The 14,231-nt window shown below is 36.2% G+C and overlaps 1 protein-coding gene across 1 annotated transcript; it reads right to left on the minus strand.

Moving 5' to 3' along the window:
• Positions 1–77: 77 nt before the first annotated feature.
• Positions 78–10,708, minus strand: LOC149734906 (uncharacterized). The gene is made up of 3 exons (XM_089879529.1): positions 10,527–10,708; positions 7,906–8,018; positions 78–1,133 (listed from the first exon to the last, which is right to left on the minus strand). The coding sequence occupies exons 1-3, from the start codon at positions 10,643–10,645 to the stop codon at positions 835–837; spliced, it is 531 nt and encodes a 176-aa protein (XP_089735655.1). The 5' UTR covers positions 10,646–10,708; the 3' UTR covers positions 78–834.
• Positions 10,709–14,231: the final 3,523 nt, after the last annotated feature.

The raw sequence follows: 14,231 nt of genomic DNA on the forward strand, positions 1-14,231 counted from the left end.
TTTTGATTAAGACCCTATGCTGTTTTTCCAAGAGTGTAACTTAATTTTTAAACCATAAGTACAATATCTATACCCAGTTAAACACGACATATCGGTGTATGTAATGATTCAGAACACTTCCGAATCTTAGATAGCATGAAAGAACGGTTTATCTACAATTTTTGTGTTTATGATAAAAACACAATTGGTAAAGAAGAAGCAAAAAGCGGTTGGAGTCAAGACGGGGAATAAATGCACGGGCGAACGTATTTTACAGCTGAACACTTTACCAAAGATACATATATTCTGTTTTAGAAGGGTGAAGTCTTTAGTGCGGCACACATGAGATCTGGGATGTAGGCTTATTGGTCCCAGTCTATTATATTCTATGAGGGTGAGGTCTTCAGTGAGGTACACCTGAGACCTGGGATGTAGGCTTATTGGTCAAAGACTTTTTATGAGGGTAAACTCTTGGGTTAAAGGTCTTTTGAATAATAACAATCGTATAAAATCGGTAAAACGAAGCCCGATAAAAACGTAATGAAGCTGTACATATGCTGAAGTTTTATCAATGTTACGCCGCCCAGAAGAAAGAGGTTGCCCAATTCCGCGAAAACTAAATTTTCCCACAAATTTATGGTCCATTGGTAAAGCCAAAACGTTGGCACAGTAAACACGTGCTTGTAACACACGCTGGCTGTCAATTAAACGAAGAAGTCACTGTTATGGGATAACTAAGCCCGGCAAGCGTAGTATTTGAACCTGGTGTAATGTTTTAGTAAAGGAACCTGCCTCGTGGGTCAAAAGTGTTGAGAAATAAGTGGACAGCAATACAAGTCAGTAGTTTTTCTCATTTTATAACCGGAACCCTATGTACGAGGGATTGACGTACATTCTACAGCATCGTGTACGCAGACGGATTCGGCATCGGCGTAAATGGGGTAGGTATATAGTAGACCTCTTCACTACGTGTACAGATTTCAGTGGGTGGTCCATGTTAGTGTCTTCTATGTCGTCGTCTACGTCATCAGGGGTTTCCCCAGGTTGCCAACGAAGAGCAGAAGTGAACACTTCCTCGACTTCGCCAGGAAGAATTTTCTGATCGTTTTTCTTGGTACCGAAAATATCAAAAGCCTCGTTTGTTGCAGAAATACCTGGAAATGAATGGGCACGTTAAATATAATTGAGCACGTTGAACCTGTTTTACAGGTTCCGTCTGAACCGGTTTGGTTATATAGTCGCTTATTTGAAACTTATTTCTTTGAAATTAAGGTAATCCTACAAAATGCATCATGTCAAGAAAGTGAAATACTTGCTAGTCGAGTTGTATTTAAACCTGTAACTAAAATATCGGTACAAAATTTTAAGTAATAAATAGTTAACTATAAAACGTATGTCAGACTGTTTAAGGACAATTTAAATAAACATACGAAGTTAAACAGTTTTAATACAGTGTAGATACGCCATAGTACAGTATACATATGCCATGGTACAGCTAAAAGTAGTCATGTAAGCATTTATTTAATCTCAATTTATAAGAGGTTTTATTATAAGTATTTGCATTGAAATTGTTTACGCATTAACAGCACTGTTAATCATAATAGACAAAATTTCAAGTCACAATAGTCAATTAATGACACCATTCAAATTTTAAACCACTTCCATGAATTATAAGTTTTGTTTGGCAGCCAAAATTCTTAGTACTGTGGGCTACAGGGATTTATAAGCCTTTGTAGAATAGATAAATACCAGGAAATCCCGGCACCCTGGAGAGCCTAATGTTCAAAAGTTTTAAATTTGAGTAGGGCGTACAATAAACAGGTTCTGCTGGCTTCGGAGTAATGTGTTGCTGGATTTTCTAATTCCCAAAGGCGCAGCTGTAGTATTGGTAGTGTAAATGTTATTGTGACGGTCTGCTTATTTTCATCACAAATTATGAAGCTGTGTATTAAACTGATGTAAAATGATCAAATAAGGCGAAATCACCCCACCAAAAATTACACAAGTCCTTTTGTATTTAAATATTGGTAATCTAGTACGGTATGCAATAGGCGTATGTACAATTAATTCAATTCTGTGCCCTGTTTATTTAAGCGGAAACTTGAAATCGGTAACCGGTGTGCAAATACCAGAAATCCGTTGATTTTTTAAGTGTGAAACTATTCTAAGAGGTTACTACGGGCCGCGAAGGGCAAATTGGGCGTAGTAAACCAAAAGCTATATATACAATGAGTCAGTATTGACATTGCTTGGCGAGTAAAACTTCACAAAAGGCGCGGGAAAAAATATAGCGCCTACGAAATTAGGCGGACTTCATTTGGTACCCTTGGGAAATTTATTCGTACTTGTATACACACTGCAGTTGTGGGAATGATGCACAAACTACGTGAATAGATCTCTAACGGAAACCAAAGCATTAAGTTAAATTCCTAAGCTGTTTCTCAAAGAGATATGTTTAAAAATCAGAGTGTTTACATAACACACAAAACTTCACGCCGTTAGCCAAATTAAGTGTTCTCATAGCACTGTTATTTGGAGTATGAGATAAATCGTTACGGCAAGGGTACATAATTTGAACAGCAAATGCCGCGATTTTAAAACAACAAAAATCTTAAAACTTAGCTATAGAGTATTTTGGGGAAAGATGGAATACCTTAGCACATAATATCCCATTTTTCTTGGAAATATTCTTGTTTAATTACCACATGGGACAAAAAAAAGAACAAAAAAATTTAAAATAAGAGCCTATAAAAATAAGTTACAATCATTTATTCTTAAGAGAAAGTTGGGGCCCTGTCCCACGGTTAGCCCAACGTCGGGTTAGCCTACTGTTTGTTTTTATTGTAACACCGCAACAAAGACACTGCTATAAGGTTTTACTCTCACGGTAGTATCTTTTTTAACTTGGGTGGCATTGCGTACATCTAAATATAAAGTCTACTCCCCTAAGGTATTTTTATTCCTTTTGCAAAAAACGGTAGCATTTTTGGGTAATGTCAATGTATTCCTTTAAATGTAAAGCCCACTTCTCAAAAGTTGTTTTATCCTTTTTTTTGCAAATAAACTGGTAGTGCCCTTGGTAGGAATTTTGTATGGTTACGCAACATGTGTGTGATCTGGCGTAAGTAAATTGCTGATAAAGCATCACGGGTTTTTAATGTAATGGGAATGGCGCGTAAGTTTAGATTTTGTTTGCGATAAAACAGCTTGGCGTATTACACAACTTATCTGTGCGGTTAAATACCTACATACATTTATAAGAGATAAGAATGGTTTATTTTGAAATATGCCTGTACAAGAACTAAACAGTTAGTGTATACTGTATAAGCTACTTAATACATATAGTACTGTCAGGTAAAATGGATCCATTAGCACGTAATACCTCATATTTCCTATTAATGTTTTCAACAATTAACAACGCTCTTTTAGAGTCATGAGGATACGGTTATACATTTCTGTAAATATTCTTTGTTTACTAACAAATGGGACGATAAAAGAGAATGAAAACATGGTCTATCTTATCCCAACCTCTTGTATATGAATATATAGGTGCCAAAGTGCTACAACAAGTTTCGATTAGAAATATATGTTTTTCTATTTGTTTTTTCATGGGCCATTATATACCTGTAAACATGAAGAGTGTGTTTACAGCATCAAATATGATCAAGTACTTAATCTTTTGCAAACAGAAAATGAATAATTAAGTGTTAGGTGCTAAAAGTTGCTAGCTGGATAAATGATCACACTATTTTTCCCATTTTAGGCAACACACATGGGGTATTATTACATTGTTTTGCAGCATAAACTATACCACACCAATAATAGCATAAACAGCCACGGATTTAGTCTCTTGGTTTTTGACGGAAAATTTATTTGGTAGATTCTCAACTGACAGTAGACAATAAATTGACGCGGTAAAATCGTGGGTGGGCATAAGCAGATAATATGTTACAAACCTCAAACCAGATTATGGTTAAAATTACAGCTTATAAGTAGGCGTATACAGGCTGTCATCGCCCGAAATAATAAAACAAACGGTTTCGGAAATCTGGAAATTTAAACTGATAAATCTGACGGATCAAAAAACCATAACTTAAAACTAAAATTATTAAAAAATGTGGTATACTGTCAACACAGGGGCATATTTGGTATAGAAACTTGTTAAGGCGCCTATGCTGTCTATATATACCAATAACAGGATTAAAACGTTTATTTCTTAAATACACAAACGGTAGGTTATAGATAAACCCTTTAAAATAATAATAATAATAACTTTCATTCGGGTCTCTTCGATTACGATGGTGAAGATAAAAGAACATGTAAAACGAATAGATTTATTTAGCTTGGTATATATGAAAAAGTTGACTTTAGAATTAGGCTTACAAGTTTATATTACATATTGACTTGTAAAATTATCTATATTTTGAATTCACCCAATTTTACGGATATCAAGTTACTAAAAGGGGAGTTTCAAATCCCAATGTCGGCTTATCATTAGAACGCTATGCGGAGCTCGAAAAATACTTGAGAATTTACACGCGTTGGGAGCATGACAAGAAATTTATGTATAGGAGAAATAGACTACGGACGTTATAAGTGTTTTTTCCGGGGATTTAGGAGTGCGTGGGTGTTTAGACATTAAATCATCATTTTTAAAAGGTGTTAGATAAAATTTACGATGAAATTATTAACACCTCGTGGTATATTATAGGTTGGGTATGATAGTCTATATTTTATTTCCTTTTATCGTCACATTTGGTAGTAAACGGAGAATATTTTCTATACAAGATACCCATATTTTCACGACTTTAAAAGAGCGTTGTCAATTGTTAAAACACGATTAGGAAATATGAAATAAGTAACGATCAGAGAAAAACGAGTGTTATAAAAACACTAAAAACATAGTATGCGGTCACTGTTTAGCCTATATATTATATATCGGTGAGGTCTTACGGTCAGGCACGCCCGGGAACCTTGGATTTAGACCAGAGTTGCACATTCAAAATAGACCGTTAAGCGCTGATAAAGCGCAAAACACATAGGAATACGTATTCCATATTTATATTGGAAACATAGGTCTAATTAAAACTGCCATCAAATACAAACTTTTATACGTATTTTGCTTCGTCAGGACTTTCGACTTTGCAAAATCGGCACAAGTGTACAACTCACAAAGAACCTCATACAGTTAGTTTATAGTGTGGCTATGAATTTTATGCAATACATATCAACGTGTGGTAGTATACAAACCCCCCTTATACACCACGAATGATAAGCGAAAACGAACAGGTGTTCACGACTGGCAAGACACCGCAAGAAATTTAAGCAGAATAACATGAAATATTTCGCACGGGTGTTTAACCTAGCAAGCCGCATGTTATCTAGCATAATGTATTGTACTGCTGTGGAGTAAGTTGGGATACTGGTGTATCACCTTAATCCCACAACGCTCATTAGTTTTAAATACTCTTAGTTGGGTGGGGTAATAAGGGGATTTGGGACACTTTTAGCACATTATAATTAAAATTCTTGATCGTGTTTTAAACAATTAACAACGGTCTATTGGGGCGAGAATACAGTTTTACATTTCATGAATTTTTTTTTGTTTACTATAATAGATTGAAAAGGTGTCCCAAAGATTAAAAAAGGTGTCCCAACTTCCCCCGCTCTACTATATTATGTACCATATACACGCTTCAAACTATTGTTTAGGGAAAATGTCAATTTAGTAGGTTTCTGGCACCGTGTGTTGAATTCATTTTTCCAGCGCCGCAGTTTGAACCGAAAATTCATAACAACGTCCGCCGTAAAACCAAGCGAAGTTAAAATTTGACCAAATCCGTGACGATATGTCACCCTTGACGCACTCATCTGAAAAATAAAAGACCCGGCCGCGGATTTGGCGGAAAAATCCGCGAATCGGGAAAATTCCTTTCCGCTATTTGCACTGCCGTGTATATTTAAATCGAGATTCGCTGTATTGTACGTTTATATTACAATTTTATCGCCACTTTATTGGCGTCTATGTTTTGAATTGGAAGTATTGTATTGCTGATTACTTCGGTCTTTACGTAAATGATCTTTCCCATCGTTTTCTAGCAGATAAATTAAACATATGTTACGTTATATTACGCTTGAAATGTCCCGTATTTATAACATTCAAATTACCTTATACTCCAAGCCAAAACAAGTAAAAAGCTGATCGATATTAAATTGTGGCTTTCCGCAACACCATATGTAATTATACGGTGTCTGACGCAAAAATAATTTCCAAATCCAAAATTAAACCTGTATCAATATAGCTGCTGACGTGCCCATTTTATGATACCGCTAGCGTGTGTATTTGCCGTCTGTTTAGATTTTATTACTGTTTAAATAACAAAAAGGCAACCCGGTCGTTAGAAAATCGATTTATGGTAAAGCGGTCGTGAAAACGAAGGGTTCCTGTTCCTGATATAACCGGAATAGACCGGTTTATACACGAAGAAACTGGTTTCAAAGAACGTATTCACGCAATAGAACATGTGTGATCTGCGCCCTCAAAGTAAACTTTTATAAATAGCCACGTACATGGTTTAGCAGACAAAGTTACATAAATTTTACAACTTCAAGAATGTAACATAGGGTGCCCTTTAAATATGCATGCAGCCAAACTACTGCCCTGGGTTTCGAACCCTGTATCCCTTAAACTAAATAATATTTTTATGAAAACAAAGACTTAATAAAACATCAGTTTTAAGTTGGTATATAATCATTCATGAGAGTTTTAAAATGACTCAACTAAAGCCAACGAGTGGTATGCCAATACACCATATACGTTTAAAACGAATGTTATGTCAAGGCTAGACGTATTACTTCAGGTATTCGATACCGAAAACAAGCCAGCCAAGCGATAAGAACTTGTAAGCAAGCAAAAACAAAATCAACTACAACAGCAGAGACGTCGGCACTGGCTCTGGATTGCAAAGACAATTTTTACAGCTTAACCACAAGTCCTTGAACATGGGAGTTAGGCTTGGATTTCTGTCGCTACCAAGACGACTGTTGGTTCTAGCACGGCGTAGCTACTTCAGACGTACTTTAAATCCTAGAGCGCTGTCAAAGTTAGGCTTTAAGCCGTCGCGAGTGGCATTAACATTTTTGTGGTGAGAACAAAACATCGGCAATGAACTTGTGCAAACTACACTACAGCATGGATATTAAAAGAAGTCTCATTACGGACTAACCCACAAGAAAAAGGGGCCGAATATTTTTCCGGCATAATTAGGATCTTACTGTTGGCGATGCAAATAAACTCGTACAGTCGACAACCTGGTCAAATACATATATTTGTGGACGTTTTATCGAAGCAAACAGATTCTTATTACTTCCCAGCCAACAGTAGCAACATAAAGTCCTCGATTTTAAGACCAAATTTACGACAACAAATAAACACTGTTTGCTAGAACCAAGAAAATCTGTAACTATTTAAAAAATAGGTAATAATCTATCACAACTGTTTAAATTTAAAAAGAAGCGTGAAAAAACATAAATAAATTTGCCGGTTTAATAAACCGTATCATGACTTTTTCCTTATCGCATATTTCAAGAGGTTAAGATACGCTTTGCAAAAAGTTGCTAAATTTAATTAGTGGCATTTGTAAATATTGACTCGCAAATCTTGGTAGTAAGTTGGTTCAAGTAACATTGCTAAAATGCTTTGTATACCGTAGGTTAGCTAAGGTCGTTTAGAATGCCATGAACTTATTAAACCGTTTGCTTTGATGTACCGCGTGCGCACTGTCGAGTTATAGCATAGGTGTCTTCTTGTACACCAGACATATACATAGTGCGCCTTTTTACACCTCATGCTCAATGCCTAGTAATTTTCTAACCATCTCTTTACAAACTTCGCAATAATTGTATGACGTAATTATGACCACCAACCTGTGTTACCGATGACGTCACTCATGTCATAACCACTGACGTCATCAGGGAGACTTCGCCGCCATCTTGAATGAACATAACCGTCACATTTCCGACATAACTTTGGGATGCATCTGTGTAAAATTGTTTTGCGATAAAAATAAGAAAAAAAATCTGGAAAAACACACAAATAAGACTTTTTTTAGATGTTTTTTTTTAGATGAAAATCGTACCAGGCATATGGATTGTCATGTTTGTATTTAAACTGAGTATGCGGTTCTGTAGTAGAACACGAGCACATAACATGTACGTGTTGGTGATAACTTCGTTGACCCGTCGATGGGTTAAAAGTGTTACCCGATTTTTTAATTGTATTAAAAGTAAAGTTAACAGTTTTAACGGACCAAAAATTGCATCACTGAGGCGACGTGTTTGTTTTCAAAACCCACAAAGATTTTCGTCGGATTGAGTGTTCGAAATGACGTCATTGAAGTCGTTAGCTCGCTACGCATGACTGCACAAGACGGTTTAATTAGCGTCGGACTGAACGGCAGGGTAAAATTGAACTTCTAAATTTTGGGATCCTAATTCTAGGTCTTAGGTATGAAAATGGATTGAGCGAAAACTGTGCAATATTTTTGCGGAAGCGAAAAAAATGACGTAATTTGTAAAGTATGCTGTTATAACATGATGGCCTACAGACCTACACAGTATAGGTTATAAAGTATGCCTGTCTTATGACAGCAGCGTTGAGAAATTATAAAACGTATGAAAAAAGTATTGGTTAAAAAAGTGACTGTTATACACAAATTTGTTTATATATGTATGGCGTGATTTAACAATATCGTTTTCGGTAAAATCACTTCTCTATATTATTGTGAAGAAATAAAAGAATGGTTAATTTTTTTTTAAAACACAATATATAATAGGGTAATATTCTTAAAATATTGACCATCCAATTTTAAACTTGGCAAAACGAAAGTATAATTTGTGAAATTCCTGAATGCTGACAAAGGTGTCTTATTCTGGCACCCTTTCGACTCGACTGGCTTTTCTCGCGGCGAAAGTGCTGCTTTTCAGCCAGCCGTATCCAGACCCGGCGACAGCCATATCATGCGGATAATTTAAACTGCAAAGATAGACGCTAATGGGTTAAGAAATAGTGTGGATTTCGGCGTTTCAGAAAACTCTTCTCACGCCTTTTAAATGTAGTGACTTGAAACGCAAACCGAACTTGAACTTTTGGAAGGAAATATACAGAGAGAGCCGACCCGTTAACGAGCTGACGCAGTCGGTTAGCACTAAAGTGTTGCAACACCATACGGTTAAGGGTAGTCAACAAAATAATGTTTGCACTCTAGGGAATACATTTTGCAAAAATGCCGAGACAGAGTGCTAATGCAATAAATACCATAAGTTAAGTTAATGATTACTGCAGTGTATCTCGCTGTAGAACACGCTAAACAACAATACAGCGCTTTGTTTCGGCAAAAAGACCCGTTTTTTCCCGATAACTCTATCTAATTCGCAGATGATCAAAAGCAAATATATTAATAATAGGCGTTTAAAAGTGTTCAGCAGAAAAATCGTTATAACGTTTACTTTTGGATTAGGATAATCTAGTTTTCCAATTCCGGAAGACATAATAGGTTCGGGCCTACACGTTTTTACGCTCACAATACCGTTTGATGATGTCACAGACACTCAGGCACGTAAGACACTTAGTTTCCGTCAATCATTCTTATCTGCCCAACAATCTAGAACCATTTACCTCAAAAAGACCGCAAAGCCTAAATTTTAACGGAAGCCAAGTGTATAAAGGAAAAATGAATACCTGGACAGGTAAAACCGAAATCGGGATTACTGTAAATTTTGGAACTATTTATATAGTAGGGTGGGGTAAGACAGGACATCTTCTCATTCTATTTTCTCTCCCATTGGGTAGTAAATAAAGAATATTTAAAGAATTATAAAGCAGTATTCTCACGACTCCCATAGACTGTTATTAATTGTTTAAAACACGATCAGAGTTTGGAGATTATGTGCTAAAGGTGTCCCGTCTCCCCCAACCCTTACATGGAAAATGCCCAAAGTAAATAATTTTTTAGCATAGACAAGATTTTTCTTCTTCAAATACATACAATAAAAAGCGACGATGCAACGTACATGCATAAATAACGCGCTGCAGTTGGTGTTAGGGGCGCCAGCACAACAGATAACCCCAAAACCACATGTTTTGTGCAGTAACTAGTAACTACGCTATACCACACTTGAGTTTTTGCCATAGCATGCAGTTAAAAGTGAAAAGATCATATTACACAATTAGTGAACAGCAAATAACAAAACGTTACTTTACAGCAAATCCAACTATTTCTGCCAGAAATGTTTTTTTTAAATCAATTGGTAACCCTTTTTTACGAAGGCATCAGTTGGAAAAAATATATTACTGTGCTGGGGTAAGATGGATACCGTTAGTACATAAGGGTTAGTGCATAATTTTCTAATCGTGTTTTAAACATTTACCAACACTCGCTTAAGAGGGGATACGATTTTATAATTCTTTGATTGTTCTTTGTTTACTACCAAATGGGATTAAAAATAAAAACGTGTACCGTCTTACCCCAACCTATTACATCACTCACTTTAGCAAAATTCGTCGTCTTCTCCCAGCTGTAGCCAATATACAGCAGGACAATATAAGCAGGAATAACACCTTAGATTTGTGGCTGGATACTCCATTTGCACTTTGAACCTGAGGCATTTTTTAGCTTAGGGCGAAACGATCTAAAGATTAATATAATACCTGCGCAAGGAAACATAAGATTTTAAATGCGTTTTATTTACCACTGCAGTAAGATATTATAGGGACATACTGCTAAAGATAAAGCGCAAACTAAGTATACTGGACAAAACGCACTTGTGCTAGTCGCTAAATAAACTTAAACAATATTTTCTACTTTTCCTTTCTGTATTTGAATAAAGTTTAACACGATTGACATTACTTTTAGGTCAAGTAGTATGCACAGTTAATATTACGATTCGTAACCGTTTTAACTAGAAGTCAAGTTAGTCAATACAATTCACCTTTGGTGTGGTTTTGCGCACGAAAATTTCTTACACCTTGCACCGCGCTCTGCCGAAATACAGTTCTGCGTACACACGACAAGGCTAATCTGTACCTGGAAAGCTTTTTTCTTTTTCCAAACAAAAAAAGAGAACCCGCCGACGCCGCATACTGAGAGAATAAGGTCCGCCGTTTCGACTTGGCAGCAAACATACTATAAGCTTTTAATCTTCCCCTAATTGCTCGCTGGACGGAGCGACTTAAAAATGCATAACTCAAAAGTCAACTCGTCCTGAGAGCAGGCCTACAGAAACTGCAACGATCTACAATTATTGGATTTGTTGAAATCGTAGCCGGGAATTTGAACCACATAACTGCCATAGTTGACTGTAAGTCGAAACTACAGTTTATATAAGCGCAAGGCTCGGATATTTTAGAACCGTTATCTAAATCCTACAAAGTGTATTTGTCAGTATTTGTTTGACAATGTTACTCTTACTGAATCCCTTTCGACGAAAAGTCGTTTCGAAAACAAGTTCAAGACATAACTCGCATGTTCTGTTGCTCTTTCTACCAGACATATAGCAGGATGGGGGAAGATGGGACATCTTTTATTCCATTTTCTTCTCCAACTTAGTAGTAAACAAAGAATATCCGATTGATTATAAAACTATATCCTCACAACTCCCACATACTGTTGTTAATTGTTTAAAACTCAATCAGGATATTTGGATATTTTGCGCTAAAGGAGTCTCGTCTTACCTCAGCCTACTATAACAGAAATAACACTGATAAAGATTTGCAGTATGGTAGACGAAGCGTCACTACAAAAAAATTCTCTTTATATTTTACCAGAATATCAATTTTAAAATCATACTCGTATATAAATTTGCCTCTCCTGACCTAAGCTACCGCATATACGCACACTAGCGCACATCGTATATCGTCATTACGTTGAATAACCGAATCATTACTAGCACTTTATTTTATACCTAATTCAACACAAGCTAACGTGACAAAATCCACGTAAGTGTTTCGTCATGCCCACAATTTCAGTTCGCTGTACTCCGGTGAATTCGGTCACACACTTAAACTTTATGATAAAGTACAACGCCCAATGATTGCCTTTGGTCTAACAGTATTGTAAATAGTCATTTATGCATTAATCAATAAAAGTCACCCTTTAAGTTGAGTATAGTGGGGTGGGAGAAGATGGGACACCTTTAGCACATAATATCCAAGTATACTGATCGTGTTTTAAACAATTAACAGCAGTGTATGGGAGTCGTGGGGAGTTTTATAATTATTTGAATGTTCTTTGTTTACTGATAATGGGACGAGAAAATACAGTTAAAAGGTGTCCCATCTTCCCCCACCTTACTGTATAATAATGTGGGGTAAGATGAATACCGTTAGCATAGAATATCTAATATTTCCTAATCGTAAATTAACATTAACAACGCCCCTTTAGAATTGTGAGAATACGGTTGTATAATTCTGTAAACATTCTTTGCTTACCATCAAGTTGGACGAGAAATAATAATGAAAACTCGGACCATCTTACCCCAATATTCTACAGGTTGCGCAATTCTACTTTTGTCTTACCGTCTTGCCTCAACACTATAGCTTAAACTTCTTTATTTTAATTATCTATATATATCTAAACGATTATATTCGTGACGTCACTCATATGACGCAATACGCTGGTATTGAGATTCTGAATCATCAAATAAACGCCTTTAATTACTCGTTTGAGAAAAGAACTTCCGATTTGGTCTCATTTCCATTTTATCATTGTAATTCTGACTATACTAGCTACTTGTAAGTGGAAGTGGTATGCCTAAATGTCTGTACTTTCGTCTGTGCGTTAAGTACAACTGCCTGGAAATAGCGGCCTACACAAGCCTTTCATTATATGCCTCTTTCGGTTAAGTGTCGCTCCTCATAACTGAAGGCGTTACTTGTCATGAAACTGATATCTTATCATGCAAGACAGACTCCTTTTCCTGTTTAGGTAACACTGTTGATTAATTGTCACGGAAACACTGGCTGTTTTGATTTGCTTTTCATAAACAAATATTGTTGTTGTTTGGTGTTTTGTTACACGTCTCGGTCAGAAAGAGAATTCTTAAAATATTCAAATTCGATTAAATAAACGTTCTGCTGCACCATTGCGTTTAATTGACAAGTAATTGCGTTAGTTTACCAAAATAACGGCAACGCTATATGAATATTGATGAAACAGTAACGCTATTGTATAGGTGTTTCATTTATTCGGTATTTTGTCAATGTCAAAAGCAGTTACTTTAATTCGTTTGACAAACGACGTAAAACGTAATCTGAAGCCAGTTTCCTCGCTTAATATGGGTGTGTGTACACTGGCCTAAGTTTTCTATTGTTTTCTTAGGTCTAATTTTTTAGGGTAAAAGTTAAAACCGACAGGACCATTGTGTAGACTTGACATCGGTGTTTTAATGCAACAAACTTCAATTACTGCGTGGACACTTCAAAGAGATTTAGATGAAGGGTCTTGGTCTTATACATCAAGTTAAAAGCTAATGTCAAGGGCTTTATAGAGTTTGATGTTTCGCGAAGTTTTTTGTCCAAAGCGCTCGCTCAAATTTTAAATGAGTGTTTACTTAAATGAGTGTGTTTAAGGTTTTCATTACTCTGTTTCTCTGGCTCTTGTCAGAAGGAAAAGATCAGAGCATGATCTCAAAACTGTTGTTTTTGGCTGCGACAGGAGTACAAAATTCTGCAGCGTTTCGAACTGGCTTAAGTAATAGATGCGAGGGCGATAACGTATATGGACAAACAGAATATTGTTTCGTGGTTTTTGGTCCAAGTTTCTAACACGCGAATGAAAATATGTACAGAATTTTTTAAAGAAAACTCGCTTTGAAAGTTAATGGGATTGGCATATCTAAAACATGAGTTAACCCCCGCCTTGTTTTACTATACCGTACAAAAGTATGCGTGTGTGTGTTTGCACGGGGCCATACACCACTCAGGTATAGGCCTACGTAACTTACAAGCAATACCAGCCAAAGCATTTTTAGTTACCTGCTGTTTTTACTATTCATAGATAATTACGTGATGTATACACGGGGCCATACACACCTATGTCATATCTCTTACCTACAAAAAATATATTTAACTACACGTGTTCTATTTTCAGATAAAATATGATTTTTTAACAGAACTAAATTTCCGACTTGATTGTACGAAAATGTATAGCAGTCCAAAGTGACCCGTATTCTTACACAAACTGTCCACTTTGCAC

Source organism: Ciona robusta, chromosome 6 (assembly GCF_009617815.1).
Source record: "Ciona robusta chromosome 6, ASM961781v2".
In the NCBI taxonomy this organism is placed as follows: domain Eukaryota; kingdom Metazoa; phylum Chordata; class Ascidiacea; order Phlebobranchia; family Cionidae; genus Ciona; species Ciona robusta.